This window comes from Myotis myotis, unplaced genomic scaffold (assembly GCF_014108235.1).
Source record: "Myotis myotis isolate mMyoMyo1 unplaced genomic scaffold, mMyoMyo1.p scaffold_m19_p_2, whole genome shotgun sequence".
In the NCBI taxonomy this organism is placed as follows: domain Eukaryota; kingdom Metazoa; phylum Chordata; class Mammalia; order Chiroptera; family Vespertilionidae; genus Myotis; species Myotis myotis.
In genome coordinates, this window is record NW_023416324.1 from 46,885,921 (window position 1) to 46,909,822 (window position 23,902).

At 40.0% G+C, this 23,902-nt stretch overlaps 2 protein-coding genes across 14 annotated transcripts in view; one reads left to right on the forward strand and one right to left on the reverse strand.

Annotated features, from left to right (window-relative positions):
* The window catches only part of SGIP1 (SH3GL interacting endocytic adaptor 1), a 214,827-nt gene that overhangs the window by 10,214 nt on the left and 180,711 nt on the right, over positions 1–23,902 (forward strand). The window lies entirely within an intron of this gene.
* LOC118676967 (THO complex subunit 2-like) lies at positions 17,206–22,026 on the reverse strand. The gene has a single exon (XM_036351641.1). The coding sequence runs from the start codon at positions 21,877–21,879 to the stop codon at positions 17,206–17,208; it is 4,674 nt and encodes a 1,557-aa protein (XP_036207534.1). The 5' UTR covers positions 21,880–22,026.

A 23,902-nucleotide genomic window follows, 5' to 3' on the forward strand; every position in this document is an offset into this window, starting at 1 on the left:
AACAAGTCAAGTTTATTTTAGTAGTGATTCAAAAAGATGTGAATAGACAAAGACTTAGAACCTGTGGTATCTTTCACATTCAAAGGTGCTGAGGCTGGTTGGGTGACTGCCCAAAGATGTACAAATGAATGTGTCCCCAGGGTCATTGCTCTGCTGATTACACATACAATGTGGCCATTTATAGCTCTCCTGTGCTTCCATGGCTCAAGGGTCTGCTGTCGGTGAGTCAGTGCTGTGTGAAGGGAAGGACCAGGACCTGAAGGGGCCGTACCGCCTGGCTAGCTATATGACCTTGAGTGCATTCTAGAACTGCTTCGGCCTCAGCTTCCCCATTTGCACGGTAGGAATAATACTGGCTCCAGTCAGATGAGACAATAAATATTGAAGCATCTGTAAAAGTGTGGCACAAATGCCAGTTATTTTCTCAGATGGCTCTCTCTCAGCTTAGTTGCTGCATGTGGGTTTCTTAGCAATCAGTGACTACAGATTATTGCTTGCTATTTTGCTTTTCAAGTACATTGTTGCTGCATCTCTTCTGCAGCTAGGCCTTACAGATGTCCTTCTTCTTTTCACCATACTGTTAATTTCTAGCATATTCTATCATTTCTCTAGTCTCAGTATGCAGGTGCTATACTACCCCTTTCTTGACCATGGAAGGCATCACTAATCAATCACAGCCATCTTTCTCTCTGGCCTCAGCATCGTCTCAGTTTCACATTCCAGGCTACCTCTGCCAGTTTGCTTTTTCTACCACAGGCAGTTTCCTCAACTTGAAAACACGGTGAATAAAATTGGAATATAGGTGGTCTAGCTGTGTACCAGCCTTTATAAATCCCTTTAATGAATCACTGAAAAATGCTGTGAAAATACTGTGAAAAATTGCCCACAGTACTGGTTATGATAGTAATGCAAGAAGATAGTCTGTAAGCCCTGTAGCAGGTAAGACCCTACTCCTGAGCTATTGATTTTAACCACCAAGTATCTCTTAGCCCCCTTGTGCTCCCAATTCAAAGAAGTATGTCTACCAGACAGCCAAACCAGGTTATATTTGTATTTATTTCTGATTCCTCATTCCATCCTGCCTCACATCAGTAGGTCTTCTTGATTCTGTTCTCTCCCTTTCATACCCCACTACCAGACCTGGTCACACTTCGCTGCTTCCACCTTCCCAGCCCATCCTCCTCACAGCCATCAAGGAGATCACTTTTGTCATTTACCTTTGATTGTTCCCCACCCTTTTAAGATGAAGTCTGAATGCCTCAGTGTGCTGTGCAACACTTTCATATGCAGGCCAGATAGGAGTTCCTTGCCCTTCTCTTTCCCTTGCTTATGGTAACAGTCTGTTCTGATCATTCAAGGTCAAACAAAAGTATCTCTCTTCAACAAATGCGTCTCACATTCCCCCAGGTTGAGAATGAGGTGCTCATTTAGTTTTTAATTCTCAACCTCCAAAGGGCATGAAGCAGAATGTTCAAGAGCACTAGCTTTGGAGTCAGGCTGACCTAGGTTAAACCCATCACTGTGACCTTGAAAAGCTAGTGAACTTTTTCTCCTCTTCAAAATGGGAGTGATAAAAAGTCTCTTGTTAATGGATAATCATGTAAGGTTGGAAGGATTAATCAGAAAGTGTAGCATTCAGAGTTCTGCAGAGATAGAGAGAGAGAAAGAGAGAGAGAGAGAGAGAGAGAGAGAGAGAGAGAGAGAGAGAGAGAGAGAGAGAGGTGGCTTGTTTATAAGGACTGGCATGGCAAGTCCAAAATCCATAGAGCAGCCTGGCAGGCTGGCAACCTGCAAACTTAGATAGGGGTTGATTCTATAGTCTTGAAGCCAAGTGTTACACTCTCAATAGATCATTATTTTCTATTCATTCCTCTTCCAAGGGCAGGGCTCTGGGAGAGTAGAGAGCATGTCTTACTTATTTTTGTATTCTCAACGTGTGGCTTGTGTAAGTGCTCAATAAATGTCCAGTGATTAAATAAACCTGTTGAGGGATCACAGACTTTTTTTTTGGGTGGGGGGGGGGGAGATAGTCAAGCCACCAAGCATATATCATGAGAATTAAATTAGTTAATATATGCCAAACATTTAGAAGAGTATTTGGTCCAAAGTAAAGCTTATTAAATGGTACTTTGTTGGGCACATCGAAGGCTCCAGCAGAGTTCCTGGATGCCAGGTAGTACCTAGGATTGCGCTCGCCCCAAAGTACCCATCTGTTGTGCAGGATCGCACTGGCTGAGAGCCATACTCTTTTTCCAGGTGCAGGCAGTTAATCTAGTATCACACACATTATGTCTGACTCCTCCCATTTTAAGAAAAACCAGATTTCATTGTATAGAAAATGTGGGAAATAGGAAGATACAAAGAAGATAATGAAATCACTAATAATCTCATTATTATAAAATAATCAACCACTGCTACAATTTGTTGACTGTAGGACATGGGCTTTGGGGATAATTACCTGAAGCCCTTAAAGACTGAGCAATATCATCAGTAAAGTGGGTGAAATAACACCTACCACATAAGATTGTGGGGAAATGAAATAAGATAATGTATGGATGCACTCAGCACTACCTGACATTTTATGTAAGCGCTCAGTGAATGCTAGCTCTTAATAGCTTTATGGTCAAAATATATATCTCTGTCAAAGAACCCAATTTTATTATCACATAATATGCACACATGTATACATATACAGGGTGTCCCAAAAATATGTATACACACTTTAACAGCTGATAGCTCAGTTTTAAGAATGAAAAATCTTACCTAATAATAGACAAACATGTAAATTGACTGTACCTTCGCTATGCTAACCAGCCAATCAGGAGAGTATGCAAATTAACCCAACTAAGATGGCGGTTAATTTGCATACGTAGGCTCCAATCGGCGGAGCGAAGCTGGGTGGCTCTGGGGCAGGAGCAGCGAAGCCTGGCAGCCCCAGGGCCGAAGCAGTGAAGCCGGATGGCCCCAGGGCCAGCTCTGGCCAGAGCGAAGACCTGGGTCCCGGGTGCTAGAGGCAAACCAGTGCCAGCAGCTAAGGGAAGTGAAGGCCTATTGCATGAATCTCTTCGTGCAACGGGCCTCTAGTATTTTAATAAACACTGTCTTTATAAATATTCAAAGTGTGTATATACATTTTTGGGACACCCTATATGTGTGTATACACAGATACATAAGACATTTTACCTTATATTAGATTGTAACCATTATCCTAGGAAGCATATATATTTGTTAAAAGCATGGGATTAGGAGACAAACTTCCTAAAAATAAGTCATCATCTCTCTATCCTTGTCAATGTGTGAATTTAGGTAAGTTATATAACCCCTCTATGGCTCAGTTTCTTCTTCTGTATGAGATGATCTCAATCTAAAATTATAAGGATTAAATGAGTTTATTATAGGGATTAAGTGAGTTTAATATGTTATACATATAGTTATTATTTTATTAAAATATGTAATATATATATATATATATATATAACATATACAATATACATAAAGAGAAATATTTGGTACAGAGTAAATGCTCAATCAAGAAATGTTAGCTATCATTACCATTGTCATGAAACAGTCTCCAAAAGCATTGATTTTACTGGTTGTATAGTATTTCATTCCATGATAATTTATTTTACAATTCTCTTATTAGACATTTAGACTGCTAGCTGGAGATTTACACTTATACTGAGCCAGAATGGCTCATATTAATGAGTCACATGGTATGGTAGAAATCCTTGATTCCCATGTAATAAGATAGCTTGGTGAGGTGGTGAGAGTTCTATATTGGGTTCTAGTCCTGGCACTGTCCCAGCCAGCTGAGTGACTTTGGGCAAGCTATTTGAAAGTAGTAGAAAGAGAAATTGATTTTAATTCAAAATATTCTAACATCTTCTGGCACCATTCCTTATTAGCTTTGATAATAAGGCCAAGAATTTGCCAGGTGAGTAGGAATTGATTTTTTTTATGACCTCTTTGAAGGTCCTGGCTGTGTATGTTGGGCAAGTCACCATGTCTTTGTTTTTCCATCTGTAGAATGGTAAATGATATGAGCTTTCCGGCCTTTCTCATTTGGTTGTAAATATCAAAGCACAAAATATATGAGAAAGTATTTTGAAAGCTATGAATCTTTAAGTAAATATAATGTAGTATCAGGGCTATTATTATATTTAGTATCTTAGAAACTATATTTTCAAGTAAAGGTTAGGTTAGATAATTTTGTAGTTGCTAACAAGTTTTAAGATTTTGTGCTCTAGTACTAGGGCTTCAGGACGTATCCCCACTACAGTTAGCCCCTCTCTCCATACCTTCCACCTTTCATGCATGCTACTGTTTTTCTTTATTTCATATACAAGGAGAGAAAAAACACCTTTCTTAATTTGATGAATTATTTATTTGGATGGGGAATTCTATATATAATTTTGTTAAACTGGGTAGCAATATTGTTTCAATAATGAATACGGAGTGGGACAACTTAAAGGGTGAAATATATCTGGCCTAATTATAAAACCAAATATAGTGCTTCATATAATTTTGGCAAACTCTAATTCACTCAATCTAATTACCAGATCAAATTATTTAATCTGAATTTCTTCTCTTGATTTTTTTTTTTTTTTTTGCTATTGTCTATCTTTGTGGCAATATACTTCAAGTTGGCACATTGAAGAATAGAGTTTGTTGCTCTTTTGATAATTTTTACTAAAACACAGAGGAAATTTATAGTGGCAATGGAATGCTGTGAGTTAGTCCCTGTTCTAGACATGGAATACAAGTTTGCAAAACACATGGAGGCCTTGCCTTCATGGAGTTTGCATTCTATTAAGAGGAGACAAAACTAACAAACCAAATGAATAAACTGATAGTTTCAGATGGTGGTAAAATCAATGAAAAACAACACAAAATAAAAACCATGTGGAAGAGGAAGGGGAGTGGTTGTGAAAGGTACTTGAGGTCATAAGGGAAGGCACTTAAACTGAGATTTCTTCATACTGAGACTTGTAAAGGTCTGGGGACATATTTCAGGAGTGAAAAATAGAGAGACAAAAGGGTCTGGAACTAGTAAGCTCAAGGAACAGAAGGAAAGCCAGTGAGGCTACAGACCAATGAAGGAGGAGGAAGGTGACAGGAGAGAAGGAAGGCAAAAATTAGGTCAGGTAGGGCCTTGTGAGCAATAGAGATGAGTCTGGAATGTATTCGGAAGCAATGGAAAGCCATTGGATGGGGTTCAAAGAGAAGATCATGCTTCCATATGATCTTCAATTACTTTGGATGTTGGATGGACATGGACTTGTGTAGCTATAGTTGTCATTCTGTTCGTGTGTGTGTGTCTGTGTTGAGAGAAAGTTGTCTTGAATCTGTGTTCAAGTATAAATACTCTGATTTTATTTAAATTTTATGTTTATTTTCTGTAAAGCTAAGAGGGGTTGAAAAGGATTGTGGTGCCCTTCCCAAAGCCACTCGGCACCATCACTGCTGAGGTCTGAGAGCTCAAAGTAAAGGTTTATTTTACTTCAGCTATTGAACAGGTTTTTCTTCTAACCCAAATGGTCCCGGCATTAGATTTCTTCCAAGGCATGTTGACAGGTGAAAAAAAATGAAAATGTTAGAAATCCAAGTATATTATGCTTTTTATGTACTTGTTTTTAAGTGGCTTTGAAGCACTTCAATTCTTTGATAGTCATTTTGATACTGAATCCATTTATTAGGTTGGCTCTCATCACTGAGGCTCTTTCTCTCTAGTCCTCATCAGAAAGATAGAAGCACTTAAGAGATCTTGCTGTTGACAGAGGTCGACCTCTCTATGTTCCATTTTTCTCCCCAAATGTTTCCATTAAACCCTTGTGTTATGCCTGAATTTCATTGACAGAGATCCCTACTGTCTCCTTCAACAAGATTTACCTGTGTAGTCCTCCAACTCCGTAGCTATTCTCTTCCTACCTGCAGGTGCTGAAACTGTGCTCTAAAATGTATTTGTAAACCAGAGGAAAATATATGAAGCTTTCTGGAGGTGGGACTTGTTCCTATTCCAGTCTTCTTTATACTAAGGGCTCTGTTTTTTTCTTCTAATTGCTTTTTTGATATAGAAGGTAAGTGCACAGGCTTGAAAGTCAAAACAAACCTAGATTCAGGTCCTGCCTCTGCAACTTACTGGCTCTGTGTCTTTGGGCAGGCCTGAGCTTCAGGGTTTTATGTTTGTTTGTTTGTTTCTTTTTTTCTTAGCTTTTTAAACTATCACAAGTTCACAAATTATCAGCAAGTATTTATTGAGGCTGCAAACATTGTACCAGGTACTCGGTTTATATGGTGAGCAAACATCATGAGCACAGGCCTTGTGGAGCCTGCAGTAAAATGACAAAGACATTAAATTAATACAGATAACTAAATGACTATGAGTGAACAAAGTGCTGTGAAGGAAGCACTGAATGAGATTCTCAAAGACCTTTTTTAAAATATGGGACCTATGCCCTAACCGGTTTGGCTCAGTGGATAGAGCGTCGGCCTGCAGACTCAAGGGTCCCAGATTTGATTCCGGTCAAGGGCATGTACCTTGGTTGTGGGCACATCCCCAGTAGGGGGTGTGCAGGAGGCAGCTGCTCGATGTTTCTCTCTCATCGATGTTTCTAACTCTCTATCCCTCTCCCTTCCTCTCTGTAAAAAATCAATAAAATATATTTTTTTAAAAATATGGGACCTAATCTGATAAGTGGGCGTGAATCAAAATTGTTGCAAGTATTACAGGACACTGTGCTTTTAACATATTTCCTGTGACCATCGCATTCAATTGATCATGGCTATTGCCATTGTTATTATCTTGCCGTTGTCATTGTTAATATTACACACACCCCATGCCTGTATGTAGCCTTGCTTCAGTGAGCTTTCCAGAACACAAATGTCTACTGTGTTCTTGGTTATTTGCCTAGAGCTGCTCTGCATCTGTGCTCCCCGACTGCTGCCAACTTACCTAGTTTCTGACCTGGTATCTGAGCAGTTTCCGGGGCCAGCCACTCATATTTTGGGTTCCATCCATGCCTTGACTCTCGCAGATTCCTTAGAAGATTTCTGATCTTATTGCTCTACCTCCTAAATGAATGTTAACCAAACCTCAACATGACAACTGCCTTGTTGCTATGCTGCTCAAGAAGGAAGGAGGAATCTTTTAGGAAATTTTCTGAAAGAACAAAAGAATGCCTCCCTCTCTGTTTAAGCCCTTTTGAAGAGCCTATGGCTACACCTACTCTGCACTATAAGCATCTGCGCTGGCTGCGTTACAAACCTGAGGGATATTTCTTTCCATTGTTTACCAGAAAGTTTTTCTTATTCACCACTGACCTAAGCCGAGACCATAAATCTAATCCTCAGGCTTTTCCATTTCTCTATATCAAAGCCTGTGAAAATTAAGATTTTAAAATTATGGTACTGTAAATACATCCATCCAACTGATTGGGAAGAGGGACACTGCTTTATGGCCAGTACCTCTGAGTCATCTCTTCTACTAGAGTCGCTCATAACTCACTTTAGCTCTTCCTTCCTATTCTCTAGTTAGACCTTACTAAAAGATAGCTGCCCCATAACTTACTAAAAGAAAGCTGTCCCAGATCAATCCTAGATCTCAAGATATTGCATAAGAAAGACTAAGAATAGCATTATCCTTGAAATGTTCCATATTTTCTCTTAACCAGTAGGTGCAGCTATAACCACCTCTCCCCCTCCCCATCAAGAGGAGAAAAGGAGTTCAGATTTATTAACATAAAAATAGTTACCTGAGTTCCTGCTTTGTGCCAGAAACTATTCTTAAATTTTCTATGAGCTTTTATCACATTTAACATACACAACAAGTCTATGAGGTTGATACTATAATTATCCCCCTTTTAGAGATGAGAAAACTGAGGTCAGAGAGCTTATGACTTTCCCAGATATTTAGACTTGAACATGATCTGACTCCCAAACTTATGTTGTAAATCATGAAGTAATATTGTCTCTCCATTTTTACCTTTGAGAAATTATATTTAATATATTCTCACATAAGGGCAAACACAGTGATATCATTTGTACCACAACATTTGATAACTAATATTATTATAGCATGCTTGCCTATTCTCACCAGATAAAAATTAAATTTGAGAAGATTCCTGTCCATGAAATATCTACAAACCTCACATAGAAAAATGAGTAAATGATTATAGAGGTAACAAAACTATTCTCCAGGATGTCTTTGTTCTGATTGTTTTTAATTAGATTGGTTTGCAATTTCTTGCATGTTACTTTAGAGGTTTTAATGGGGACTCTATGTTGAAACAAATTTTAATAAATGATCTTGGATGTTTCAAGGAAATTTTCTTAAAGAACAAAAGAATGCCTCCCTCTCTGAGAAATTTGCAATGTTTTCTATGGTAGAATGAGAAATGTATTTATCCCTTTTGCTCAACCCTCTATTGTACACATCTCCTAGTTTCAGTAATAATAGAAATTTTATTTCATAGCATTTCAGAGACAATTCAATCATCAGTTGACTTTTGCTTAATATGAGAAATGAAGTGAAGTTATTCTGTCTGTTTTAGCAAGGTTTATAGTTCCCAATTCCATATTAATAGCTTCAGTATAGTTAAGGCTTAACACTGTTTTTAATTTTAATATCTTTACCAAATGCTCAGTCCTCAATAACTATAATAAAATGTGTATTTTAGAAATGTGTAAAAATATGCGGCTCCTCTCCAAGTTTATTTATAAACCTGAGATAGAGCATTTATGCTATTTACTCTGCAGTAAATACAAATACAGCCCTTAGGCATTGCTTTTTTACTTATTTCTCGTTCTCATCGCAAGTTCTTTAGTCAGAGCAGGAAAAATAGCAATATATGATGACCTCTGTGTGGAAGGCACATGCCCCCAAATTTGCAAAAGTCCAAGACTCTGTACATTCTCTGAACGTGTCATTGACTCGTAGAAAGGTGGGCCACAGTCACCCAAGGTTGGTAGTAATTATTGCCATTATTACTATTATATAGAATTTATCAGTGTTCTAGGCTGTGAGGGACTGTATAAATGGCCTATCACCTCTCTCTCACTATAACCCTGTGAGGGTTATTCTGAATTCCACATGATGAATGAGGAAAAAGGCCCAAGGTCTCATGCACAGCTAGGAAGTGGCAGAACAGGAGGGAACCACTGAGTCCCTAAATCTGTGCTCTCTGAATCACTGTGTTTAATGACTGCCAACCACCCTTGTGGGCTTGTCTGAGGGAGCTGGGATGGTGAGGCTCTTGTCCATTGTCAAGAACAGTCAAAGAGTTCATATTGGACCTCTTTATCCCCGCTCATCACCCCGACTGAGCTCTTTTGACTATGGTTGTTTTGCTGGATATGCATTTTAAAGAGTCTTTACTGACTTGGGCAGATTCATTTAACAACACAATTTCCAGGCTGTCCTAGGTATAGTTCCTCCACTTCCTTCTTTGAGGCACTGTGTACTGTTTCCCACTGTTACACTGCTCCTTTTTCTCTCTTCCCTTGTTTCTTCTCAAGTTCGCTTACCTGGTTTGCATTGTGCTGCTGTTTCCTGTGTTCTTGTTCAGATGTCTCTGCCCTTCCTGCCATCCTCATGAAGTCAGGTTTAGATGGATGTAAAGCAGCTTCACTAAGAGGAGTAAGGAGCTAGGCCACTTGGGTAAAATCCTGACCCCTTCACTAACTAGGTGTGTAATCTGAACTAATTTACTTCTCCTCTCTATGCCGCTGTTTTCTGTTTTAAAAACCTGTTTCTCAGCTCTAAAATCAATGTTACTATACTAATTCCTATCTCATAGAATTATTATGAGGAATAAATGAGCTAACCCATATGAAAGTGCTTAGCTTAGTGCCTGGCACAGAGTAATTGCTCACTTAATCAATTTTGTTCTTACATTTGCCTGATGGCAAGTAATTTACATCAGAAAATCCCATTATTTGATGGAGACAGAAATGACTTCAAACTCTACAAGGGAAAACCCTTCCCCCAGGAAGAAAACAAAACAAGCTCTCCCTTTAAGGTGCTTCCCAATCCTTCAGTTCCCCCTGGCCACTACAAAGCATGTTGGCCGACTGCCACTGGGACCTCAGAGACCAAAACATCAGCCAAGTTTTGTTTTTCTCTTAACTCTTGCTATTCCTGTCTCACCAAATCCCTGCAACCCTGCAGAAGGGTGTTGGCAATAACTTTATGTTTGGGTTATGATTGATCTGAGTCTTGTGGTCCTAGGGGACTGGGTAGAAAGCTGGGGATACCATGGCTTTTTGTTCACTTGCCTCACAAAAGTCATGCATCAAAACATATATATATATACACACATATATATGTATATATGGATATATATATATGTATGTGTATATATATACATATATGTGTATATATACATATATATGTATGTATATATATATACATATACACATATATATATGCTCTGCCGCTTTGCGCCTACATATGCAAATTAACCACCATCCTTGTTGGGTTAATTTGCATACTCTCCTGATTGGTTGGTGAGCGCAGTAGGAGGGACGGTCAATTTACATGTTTGTCTATTATTAGATGAGATATATATGTAAATGCCTAAGCGAGTGTATGACAAACAACCAGTCGACTTGTTGCTATGATATGTACTGACCACCAGGGAGAAGATGCTCAATGCAGGAGCTGTCCCCTGGTGGTCAGTGCGCTCCCACAGCCCGGCAACAGCCACTCACTCTCTCAGTAGTCCTGCAGGTCCAATCTCTGGAGAATGGGCCAGGCACCGATGGATCGGTGCTGCCAGCACAATCCCAAGTGCTGCTGGCCTCCTGGAAGTTGGCCTCAGGCACTGCGGCTGCTTCCCCTCCCTAGATGCTCCGCAAGGAAGAAACAACTGGCGCAAAGGTCAGCAGGAGGGATCCAGATCCCTGGCCTGCAAGGGTGTCCCACTGCCCGCCCAGAGGGCTGATTGCATCCTGCCCCACCACCTCAGAACAGGCACCAGATGCAGGGCTCACAGCTGGCAGCTGTGGCCATGTGAGCCCACAGGCACAGTGGGCGCAGTGGGGCTGGGATGAGAGGGAGTGGCAGGCAGGAGTGGCAGGCAGTGTTGCACTGTGGGTTTTGGCCCAAATCCCACAAGCCACCCCGAGGGACCCCACCTGTGCATGAATTCATGCACCAGGCCTCTAGTATATGATAATTTTGTGTGCAGGTGGGGAAGGATTAGTGTAAAGCAGAATTCAAAATGACCCTCAGAGCCAGCAGTGCCCAATACTTTACACAAAGTATTTCATCCTATGCTCACAGCTTCCTCATACAGATGGTATTATTTTTTCTATTGTAAAAATGAAGTCATCAACAGTGAGGCCTGCAAATATTTTAATATCGCTATTTTCCCTTTCTCTAGAAGTAATTTGACTAAGGTCTACCTGATTCTAACATCTGTGCTCTTAACCACATCACAGTCCTGGTCACTTCATTCTGGTGTACACCTTCCTTCCTACACTACCCTCATTTGGCCTCAGTTTCCTCATCTGTAAAATGATAGGGTTTAGCATGATGACTTGGAATTCCCTTCCAATTCTGACATTTTGACACTCTGGGTCAGCATCTGAGTTTAGAAGCACTGAATGTCCATCCGAATGTGTATGGACAGGACACATTTGCTCATTGCTTCTTGATTAATGCTGCAGCTGTCTCTGAATCATATTAAATCCTTGGTCTGGTCTGTGGGGATTGGGCTGAATAAAAGTGTAATATTCTAATTATCCTGTTTTTGTACCCACCAAACACACTTTGTTCTATTACCACTGAGCAAATCCTCTTAGGAATCCAGTAGAGCTTTAAGAATTCTCTTCTGGTAGTTGCTGAATATGTGTTGCCTTGGTCCACAATTTTATACAATTTCAGAAGAAAAGGTGCTCCTGAGAGTCTAAACAAGGTTGCACTCAAGTATAGAAGAGCGAGAACTCAACAACCATTAGACTCTACTGAGTTAAGTATCTTTTGCCTTATTCTTTATAGTTTTACTAGTGGCCCAGTGCACAAATTCATGCACATTAAAATGAAATTAATTAGAAGAAATATTTTAATATTGCTATTCGCCCTTTTTCTATAATAGAAGTGTCAACCAAATTCACAATCAACAATGACAGATTGGAACACACGTGTGCAATTGGTGCCAGCGAGAGCTTCATATGTATTCTGCATGCGCAAGTCAACTTGGCTTTTTATATAGAGAGAATAAACTTACTTAATTAGGCCTGCTTTCTGAGTTAGCTAAACTTTTTCCAGCCCAGTGAAGCACTTCTCTGTCAGGTAATTGTCAGTTACACAGCAGTAAGTATCAACATGAGGCAGATTATTATTGTAGATCATGCAGGGAGAACAAAGAGTAAAATATTTAACTGTAGCAGTGTTTGACTATATTCTGTGCAGTGAGAAAACCTGAAGTCATTTTCAAGGTCCACCATTTCTTACTTCTTTTCAGTTGGGTCAAGTTTCTAAGCTTTCTAAATCTCCGTTTTTTCGGCTAATGAAAAGAAAATAGGATTCCACTGAGTCTCCTATCTACCTACTCCAGGACTTCTGTGAGGATCAAATGAGATGAGGCACAGGAAAATGCTTCACAGACATGTGGTTAAAGTGTAAAATGTTTCCACCTGGCTATAAAGCAAGTCGTGTTCCTGGGCTGAAGAAAATATTTCTTCTAATTAATTTCCTTTCAATGTGCATGAATTTGTGCACTAGGCCACTAGTAAAACTATAAAGAATAAGGCAAAAGATACTTAACTCAGTAGAGTCTAATGGAGGCTAGTCACTAGGGAGATGAAGCCGGGCGTTGCTATGTGATGTCACTACCTGGTGCCCATAACCACCGTTTCTGGGCTGGGCTAGGCTGTGGGCCGCATTTTGCACCATGGGTGTTGGCATCAATCATTTGCGATTTGGTGGGGTGTCGCTCTGGGGTGGTGGTGGGGCCTGTGTCCCACTTGGGGGAAGCCAAGTGTTGCTTTGTGGGCACCAGGTCCATGGTGTCGTTTCTCTGTAAATGGCCAGTGCGCATCACGGGAGCTCCTGCGTTGAGTGTCTGCCCACTGCTGGTCAGTGAGCATCTTAATGACCAGTCGGATAGTCAGACACTTAGCATATTAGCCTTTTATATATATATTTTTGTGAGATTATATTATATTATATACATATAGATGAGATTAGGTACTTGCTCCAAAGCTCAGACAGAACAAGGCTCCATAGCCTGTGCAGAGAATTCAAATTTGAGTCTGCCTGTATTTTTCATATGCTACCATGACCTTTCCCATGGTGTAGTAGTAGAAAGAGGCACCAGCTTTGCTACTAATTTTTAGTGTGCTGTTTTGTTAAGACACAATTTATCAATAAAATCAATCTATAAAATTGATTGCTTTTAAACTGAGTAATATTACAGATTCTATATTTTGAGCCATGTTAATGCTCTAATCATTTCAACTGGTTAGGAGAACATGACATCACATTATATTTCTCTTTCTCTTTTATCTCATAGGTTCAAGCACCAAGTACTATCAGTTTTCTCTTCATAATGTCTCTATGTATTCTCTTCCTCTGTCACTCACCATTATAAATCTGGACCTTATTTCAATCCTGGAATCTTGAAATAACTGCAAACTGTCCAAACTGCTAGGATCCACCCAATTTGCCTCCCAGTATTACCTATATATATAAAAGCCTAAGTGACTGTTCGACCGGTAGCTATGATGCGCACTGACCACCAGGGGGCAGATGCTCAATGCACAGGCATGGAAACATGGAACAAACTGATGAATCTCAGAGGGAAGAGGGGAGGAGGGTGGGAAGAGATTAACCAAAGATCTTATATGCATACTAGAGGCCCGGTGCATGGATTTGTGTACCACTGGGGTTCCTCAGTCTGGCCTGTGGGGATTGGGCTGAAACCAGCAGTCTGACATCCCCTGAGGGGTCCTGGATTGTGAGAGGGTGCAAGCCAGGCTGAGGGACCCCCCTCCCCCCCCCCGTGCATGAATCTGTGCACCAGGCCACTAATCTAGAATAATAAAAGTGTAATATGCTAATTAGACCGGACATCCTTCCAGACAAAGCCGGGGCTGCAAGGGAAGCCCAGGTCCTGGGCACCTGCCAGCGGCTGTAGGGAAGCCGGTGCCTGCAGCAGGGGGAAGGAAGCCCTACTCTTGCATGAATTTCGTTCATCGGGCCTCTAGTACATATATAATGTTCTTACTTCTTGATCTTGTCCAAAACCTCAATTATTTTTTCTCTAAATCTTGTGGTATCGTTTTTCAGGCTTCCATGAGAGAAATGCCTAAATTAAACTTTCTGTTCTCCTCTGTCCACCACCATTATCTTATCTCTTAACCTTTGCCAAGCATGTTTTTTGCAACTCTCTTCATAGAACTCTTCCCAGTCCTTCAAGGTCCATTCCATGGACAAAAAGGAGCCTTGTCCCTCTTGTTCATCAAGAAACAAATATATTGAACATGAGCAAAATGCCAAACACATAGGAGCACTTAGTAAATATTTGTTGAATTAATGTATGATTCTAACAAAGGTATTTTTGACTACTTCATTGTACATGCAGATATTCTTTAAACCCCAGTGGCACCAATTTAGCAGTTCTGTGACCTTATAGTCTCAGCGAGTTGTTTTATTTTCATACACGTAAGGAAGAATAAGATCACTGAAATCAAAGAAGAGTTTTAAATCGTCCAAATCAAAGCTCTATTCTCTTATAGACTAGAGGAGGAAGAAACTCTTCCTGTGTGTCAGGCCCTGTACTGAGTGCTCTATCAGTACTTACTCATTACATTACAACAACATTGTGAGGTAGCTGCTATATTATCCTCATTTTACTGATATAAAAACTGAAATTCAGAAAGTTTAAGTAACTTGCCCAAGATTTAAAAAAAGGTTATATATAACATGGTTAAATCAGGACCCAGACATTCTGGCTATGGAATGTGCAGTCATCAGCATTATATTACGCTACCTCTTACACCACTGCAAAACAGGAAAATATTTAATATATCACCAGGCTAACCCCAAGAATGAAAAAACAAAACAAAAGAACAAACAACAACAAAAAACTCCTAAGTCAGACTCAACAGTCAGTGGAACATCATAGATTCTTATTAGGAAAGATAGTCTTTTAGATTCAGCTCTTGTTTATTTATAATCCCCAGTAAGATGCTCTCCTAGCTGTACTCTTTGTTTTGGCATTAAATTATAACAACCTTGCCATAGCCTGAGCTGTTCTGTTTTCTTTTGAAGGGTCTTTGCTGGCCCTCTGAACACCACATGGCTAAGGGCAGAATGTGCCTTCTTTAAGGAAACTCTACTTCCTGGAGCTTCTCTGGCATGCTGTCCTAGGAAACTCGGTACTGCAAGCCTCTGAGCAGCTGAATAAAAATGAAGTGGGCATTTGTATTTCCCCATTGATTGAGTTGGCTCAACCTGATGTAGGTTCAGATTCACAAAAGCATAGACAGGCTTGCTTCCAGGTTTGCAATGGAGATGGAGGAAGGCAGACTGTGTGCCCAGCTTCCTTGCAAAGCATGCATTGGCTATGTGTTAGTGGTACCTTTTAAAACCAAGGCTCCAGAACTTCCCCTCTCCCACCAATCACAGGATGATTTTGCAAGATGCCCTACTTCTTCTGCCAATTGGACCCTATTCAAATGAGCATGCAGATCAGAAAGTGTTTTTTATTATTTTTTCACAAGGGTATTATTTTAATAGTGATTTATATTAAGATGCAATGTCTCCTAAATTATAAAAATTTCTTTAAAAATATATTGACTTCCTCATACTCATTTTCTTTCATGTATTGACATTTTTCAAATATTGCATACTGAAATAAATTAAAAATATGATCATTACAACATGTGGCAAATAACTTCTTCTTGTCTACCATTTTTCTCATTCATTTTAAAAATAATGCTTAAGGCATTAAACTTTATAGATGAAAATACTAATACTATTCATATATTTCATAAAATCAAAGCTAGAAGAGCCTTAGAAAATAGCCACACTTGCATGAAATGCTGACAAATAATTTACATATCATTCCTATACAGCATTCTGTTTACACCATGTAATTATAATCTTGATATCATAATTTGGGTACTCTGCTGAACTTAAAATTTTAATACTTAAAAATCATTGTTCCTGTCCATAATTGATGAGTGGATAAACAAAATATGGTACATATTTATGCAATGGAATATTATTCAGCTTTAAAAAGAAAGGAAGTTCTGATACATGCTATACCATGGGTGAACCATGAAAACACAATACTATGTGAAAGAAGCCAGACACAAAAGGTAACATATTGCATGATTCCATGTTTATAAAATGTTCAAAACAGATAAATCTATAGAAATAGAAAGTACATTAATTGTTTCCAGGGGCTGAGGAAAGGGGAGAATTAGGGGTGATTGCTAACAGGTGTGGGGGCTCTTTGGGGTGATGGGAATGTTGTGAATTAGTGGTGATGGTTCTACAACATATTGAATATACTAAAAAACATTTTAAAATGGCAAGTTTTGTGTTCTGTGAACTTTATCTCAATTTTTTAAATGGCAAAAGTCAATGTTCCAATCAAGAGTATCATGGTCAGTATGGCCATAACTAGAATAAGAAAAGAAATGCGTTCTCTATCATGAAGATGTCATGACTGAGCAAGGGACACTCTGGTGACATATTTAAGGGCATATGAAAGGATCAAACTGCTACTGCTTTTACAACATGTAAAAATGATCTTTCCCAGGAACTAAAGTTAAATTTTTTACAAGAAGCCAAAATCCTCAAGTAATACAATCATCCCAATATTGTCAAATGTATAGGAGTTTGCACATAAACACAGTCTATTTACATCATTAAGGAACTAGTCCCCGGAGGCGGTTTCCTCTCTTTTCTGAGAAAGAAGGATGAAATTTTCATCAGATGCTGCTTCTGGATGGCGAATTTCAAATGAAAATTGTATACACAGGAACCGTGCTACAAGGAACTGACTAGAGGTGAAAATAATGTCCTGACAACTGGTGACTTTGGCATGTCTTGTCTAGAGGATGGTGGGTTGTATTCATCTTCTGACTTAAAGCAGATTCCCCTGAAATGGACAATACCAGAAGCTCTTAATTATTGGAGATACCGTCCTGAGAGTGATGCATGGAGCTTTGGCATCCTCCTCCAGGAGACCTTCAACTTAGGGGTCTGTATATACCCTTTTTGCCACTGGAGATTTTATCCATCTTTTCAGATTTAAACGAATCGCTGCCTTTTTCTTTGCCTGAAGATTTTGACTTATTTTTTTCCTTGTCTTTCTCATTTGGATAAGGAGAATCACATGGATTTTCACTTTTGTGTTTTGAAACAGCCATTGTTCCGTTTTCTTCTTTTCGCCTCTTGGTTAAGTCCGGTAGCACTTCCCGGTCATTGTTTGAGTGATGCCGTTTCCGCTCTTTTCTATCCTTTTCATCTTTTTTCTCTCTTTCTCTGGATCTTTCCCTTGACTTGTCTGTTTCTCTCTCCTTACTCTTGATTAGTGGTGAAGGAGTATGATTAAGGTAGAGCTTTGCTGAAGACTCCTTGAGTTCAATGAGACTATCCTTTATTGTTGAGGTATGTGATGGCAAAGGGTGTATATCAATTTTACGGCGTTTTTGTTCCCTTTCAGGCTCAGTAATATCTGATCGGGGAAGAGGTGACTTCAAGGGCCCAGAAACTGGTCTTTTTTCTCCTCCTTTAACATTTTCTTTTGATTTTATTTCCTTTGCTATATCTCTTTCTCTGAATGACTCCTTCTCTATTTCCTTTTCTTGAGTCAATTTTGATTCTATGTTGGGGACAGTGGTCTTGAATTTCTCATCTTTAGCTTTTTCTTCCTTCTTGAATTTTTCTTTCTCTTTGTTGGTCTTAAGTGTTCTTTCCTTTGTCTCTCTTGCTTTTTCATCTTTATTTGGCCGTTCTTCCTTTGGTTTTTCTTTACCATCTTTACTAAGTACCCTGGCCTCTGGAGTAGTAGCTGGAGTCTTTTCTCTTTTCTCCTTTTCTTTTCCTTTCTCTTTGTCATTTTCTTTAATAATTTTGCTGCTATTAAAGCCACTATTGCCATTGTTTGAATTGCTTTTCAGTGTGGCACTAGAAGCTTTATTTACAGCTTTCACACCACACTGAGATCTCTCCCTTGATTTATCATTCTCCTCAGCACTGCTTTCATGAGATTTAGATGCACTTCCTATGGAAGATGAAGACCCACCACCAGGCCCATTTTGTACACTGGCAACTGCATTCTTTGGAGTGGGGTCTTTGTGATGAAATTCATTTTCAGGTATCATGTATGACTTCCTACATTTCAACTGCCCAGAGTAGCCCATAGCTAATGCATATAGATCAGGCCTTTTCTCTTTTTCTTCTTGGCAGATTTTTTGCACTCTTCTTTCCAAAGCCTGACCCAGATTTAAAACTTTCGGGTAACAAGGAAGTATTTTTGTTAGCACAATCAAGATATTCCTAATGTGAATATATTCACCTGTTTCAAGGCAATGTACTGATGCCTTAGTTAGTTTGTAATGCCATTTATGTACAACATGTCGAAAATTTTCATAGTCTAGTTGATCAGCTTTATTTCCACCATCGAATCCAGTTGCCCGTAATATAGTAAGGAATCCTGGATAATTTCCACATTCCTTTTCATATGTGGCTCTATCACTGTGCCACCTGGTCACAGTCTCTAACATGCAGCAAAGAAATCTCCCATATCGACTAGCTTCATTTTCAGTACAGCTTGCAACTGTGAAAATTATGTCAGAGAAAACTCGATCATAGCAAAGAAGTGTGGAAAAATTTGGAGTTTTCTGTTGATGTACCAGTTCAACAAAACGAGCACAGTAAACAGCATCAATTGCTGAAAAAATACATCGAGGAAATATACACAGCTGTAAAAATTTTGTGATGGTCTCATTTTTGGTAGATTTTGCTAAAAGCCAGTTGTCCTTTTCCAGTTTCAGTCTCTGTAGAACTCGCTGTACATGTTCCATCTGTTTCTTTTCTTCTTCAAGAAGCTTGTCCTGAAGAGCACTACAGCGCTCCTTTTCTTTTTTCTTTTTATTTGGAGGCATTTCTTGATTGTCATCAATTGCTTTCATCTGGACTTTAAGTTTACTGACTTCCCGTTCATAGCTGGTGTGTGGAACTGCAAGGTCATACATTGTCAATGACCAGAATGTGGCATAGAATCGAGGGCTGATGTCATCCCAGACTTTGGAAACATGTAATGAGACTACTGCTTCATGGACAGGGGCCATCACCATTTCACATGATGTAATGTACTTGTGGACTTTATGTTGCTGTTTACTTCCCTTGTCTGATTTTTTAAGTTCATCATATTTGGATGAAATATGGTGTGCATACATTGGCCTAGACAAGAAAAATGCTGCATCATGAGGTATATGAAATTCGTTACAGAGCACATCAATTGAAGGTACTCTCTTTATATAATCTTCTGTGCTCAGATTAGATGCTAAAAATCCACCAAACTGTACCAGGGTATCATGACATTGATCATAGAGCTTTCCCACAAGTTTCAAATGTTTCTCTCCACCTTCCTGAAAGATCACGCCATTCCTCTGCTGAGCTATAATCAAACAAAGGGGAAGAGCAAGATCATAGTCCAAAAGTGCATCCTTTAATCTCTGGGAGGATTTTTTAGTGTTTCTGATCTGGCCAAAATAACCTCCCTCAGCTTTTAGTTGCTCTCCACCAGTCATGGCCTCTAGTTGCTCCATTGTCATTTCCTCGGTAATTTCTATTCCTGCCATTTTTTGTACCACTTCTTTCAATATAAGCAGGTCAAAACTTCTTCCTGCCTTTAGCTGGTTAGCCACATACTGCAGAAGACCAGCAAGATCTATTGGGTATTTACGAAAAACTGCACCACAGAAACTAGCAAGACTCTGAAGCCAGCTTGAAATAGTTGTATCATCGTGTTTCATTCTTTCCTTTTCTGGATTTGCTAAAGCTTCAATGATACAATAGGCCAAGACATCATAATTCAATGAAGTGAGGTATTTCAGTGAATCTACTACAGGTGTTATTAAGTTATCATACTTCTGTATTTGTGACAAGATATAATCAAACAAAATAGTTGGATTGCTGTGGCTCAATTTCCCAATTTGTCTTCCAGAAGGCTTCACATTTTCCTTGGTTAGACGTTTCATGATATATTTAACTTTGTCTATTGTTTGAGCTTTAACTTTTACTAAAAGTGGGTGACTGTTATAAGTTTCATTCTTCCACTGGCCATACAGACGATACCTATGCTGATATGGAAATGTTTTAAACATTCCCCATAGTTCCTCAGACATACAAGCATTGCAGTCCATTAGAGAAAGAGATGGAAGTAGTACCTGGTCAGTAATGCCAAGTAAACAGCTAAGAATAACTTCCATTTTCTCTTTATCTTCTTGTTTTCTTCCATCAGACTGAAACTCCTTCATAAATGATTTGCCTATGCGCACCACTTTTGCAAATAAAATGGGATCACGAGAAAGGTGGGGGCCAAGGTAACAGAACATATTGAAGACATCTGTCCTCAAATCCTCAAAGCTCTCTGCTTGTTTTGGTGCTCTCTTATTTGGCAAAGCATTCACAGGTGAGCCTTGAGCACCTTGAGGAACGCCAACTCTTTGGTAGAGAGGCTCAATAGTTACGTGAATAAGCTTGCAAATAGCAAGAGCTATTAGCTTATGGGAAGCAGCATAGTATGAAGGCATCAGGTCCATCATGTTCTGTGCATGATGCCAATCGCCAATCTTTAATAAGGCTCCTAACAAACCAAGTTTTTGGTTGTCCGGGGGCTTTTCTACTTTCTCCTCCTCCTTTTCCTTTGCCTTCTCTTGCTTATCCACTTTTTCAGAAGACAGTACAGCCACCGTAAGTTTTCTAAGAATTTCCTTAGCTTCCACCATTTCTCGTTTATATTCATCCATAATGCAATTGTCAGCTGGAAGAAGATGTACATAAAGATCATTTAAATCAATAAGATTAACTTGTAGGAGCACTGCTGTAACTCTGTATAAAGACAAAGGAGTTTCTCCATTCCGCTCCTGGTAAAACTTGAATTGGAACCCAAGTATATGACAAAGTGTTTGCGGTTCACACATACTCATATAAGATTCTAATAAAGATATAAAGAAGTCATTATATTCTTGTCTGCATTCAAACACTTCTAAAATGACACCCAAAACCCTATTGGGATCTAGATTAAAGCATCCTATCAAAGATTTGATATTTTCTAAGATTAAGTCACTAGTAATATTTCCCGATAAATCTTGCCCCAATTCAGCAATCAGCTTAGCATACCCTTCATTCTCTTCTCTTAACAAATTGAACTTTTGCTGCTTATAAAAGAGTTTTGTCTTGATTTTCACTGACCTTTGATTGAATTGCTGTGATTGTTTGATAAGTCCTAATGATTCCAATGTTTCTGGATCCAGGCGTTCCTTTAGAATCGTGTCTGAGACGAAATACAAACACGCTAACACCAGCTGCGTAAAACAGTCTCTCTTGCTCTTCTCTTCTAAACAGGTTGTCTCAATATCTAACATGCAAAAGACATCAGCAAGAATGGAGGGCATATCCTCCCGAAATTCGCTGATGTCATTTAAAACACTAGATGCTTGTTCGGGCTTCAGATTTCCTTTAATGACATGGTGTGATAACTCATAGAGAGCTCGCTGGAAATCTCCGTAAGTCGAACTGCCGTGGCTTCTGTTTTCGCTGAGAAGCCAACATAAGTCCAAAAAGTCGCCCCTTCCTGACTTCTCCCAGCTCTTTATCCACTCGACCGGGACCGACACCGACGCCGCCTCCATCTTCCCCGCCTTAGTAACAGAGGCCGGAAGTGCAGCGCGTCAGCGCGGGGGTCAAAGGGAAGTACCGCCCACGAGGAATGCTGGGAACTGCGCGTTCGCTTTTCGAGTTTCCGGCCCCAACGATTTCTGGCCCCACCCGTCTTCTCTCCAGACAGCGGTTTTTTTTAAAGGGTGAGTGCATCCTGGCTAAAAAAAAAAAAAAAAAAAAAAAAAAGATCTGTGATGCCAGGTGCCGTCCCCTCGCTTCCTCCGGGTTTTCCAGCTTAATATGAGCCCTGGGAAGGGCCTTCCTCAGAAAAGCCTCGGTCTGGATCGTGCGCTCCAGTTGTTTCTGCAAACGTCGGCTCGGTGATGTTAGGTTTCGGATCCGTGCTTGATTGGGGCAGCGATGGGATCTCGACGTGCACAGGTTGAACAGTCAGGGCTCCCGTGTTTATGAGGCGCATGCGAGGCGCACCGCACCGCGGGCAGGAGCGGGTGTGCTTCCCGAGGCGTGAGGGTGACCGGCCTGCTCCGGGTGCGGGGGCGCAGGCGGGGTCGAGTGGAGAATACACTTGGCTGAGCGTCCAGCAGCCCCGTCGTCCCTCGCTCCGTTACTCTCTGGAGTGGTCGTAATGTAGGGATTTTTGGGGGTCCAGACGCCCAGAGTCAAGTCTCCATCTGATTCAGTGAAATCGCTCTCGGGTTCTGTCCAGAGGCTTGTGACCTAAGACGTGAATGTCCCACTCCTCCCTGATGGACAGCGTTGCTCATCAGTCAGCGGCCCCCGTGCAGCCTGCATCAGACACTTCACCAAAGGTGAATTGGATTGTGTGTTTGAAAATGTGAAAGCTGCTCACTGTGTCTGGGTTTTAGAAGGTCTAAAGTAAACTGCGTTCGTCTCTCTCTCTCTCTCTCTCTCTCTCTCTCTCTCTCTCTCTCTCTCTCTCATTTGAGCATGACAGTCAATGCAGATTTCTCCGTTCTCTCCTACACAGGTTTGGGTCTCTTAGCCCTTGCCAAGCAAGCATTCTCCAAACACATGAGGGAAATAGGCCACTTCATCTGGTCTGCCCGCCTCTGGCAATGGGATTGGGATAGATGTTTGGGGACAACATGGATGGATATACAGGGTATTATTCTAAGATAAATAAGAGAAGTAAGTCAGGCAGAGAAAGAAATACCGTATAGTTTCACTTATCTGTGGACTCTAAAAACAAAGCAAACAAACAACAACAAAAGAGACTGATTGAAACAGAGGCCAAAGGTATGGTTGCCAGAAAGGAGGGGGTGGGGAGATGGGTAAGAAACAGAAGGTGAGTAGCCAGTAATATTGTGGTAGGTTTACATGCTGACAGGTGATTACTAGAATTAGTGGGGTGATCACATTGGAAAAGTTAGGAAAATGCTGAATCATTACATTGTATACCGGAAACTAGTAAGTTTTATACCAGTTATACTTAAATAAAAAATAAATTATAAAATGTTTGCCCATAAACTTTCGTTAGGGAAGGAACATTGCTAACCTATGGAGGACACTTAAGATTTGGAGCATTTGTGATTCAATGTCAAGTACTTAATACTTTTTGGATTTTTTCCATTATAATAGTCTGCTGTCTCAGATTATAGGTCTATTTTAATGTTAGTTTGCCCACTGGAGTGTGAGCCCCATGAGGATGGGGGAATGGCTTCATAAAATTATTTGTACCCAAGAAACTAGCCATTTACTTTGCACGTGATGAGTTTGAATGAAGAAAATTAAAAAGTAATGTTTAGTAGGAACAATTTTATCCCAGAGTCTCACATACCATGAACCAATCATAGACCTGTTCGAATGACAGTTTCTCTTCATTGCAAAAAGTTTTCTGAAACCAGGGACAACTGCATTCCTTCCTTTCCTGCTCATTTCATCCGGAGAGCAAGGCTGGCTTCCTGGGTGTGCAACCTGTGCAGTAGCATAAGGCTTAGAAGGGCCCTGCATTTGGTGTTAGTGCTCTGTTGTTGCTTTCTTGGAATTCTTAATAATTTTTGAACAAGGGGCCCA

Coding starts and splice junctions, on each gene's coding strand:
- LOC118676967 (XM_036351641.1), bottom strand. CDS start 21,879: ATGGAGGCGGCGTCGGTGTCGGTCCCGGTCGAGTGGATAAAGAGCTGG.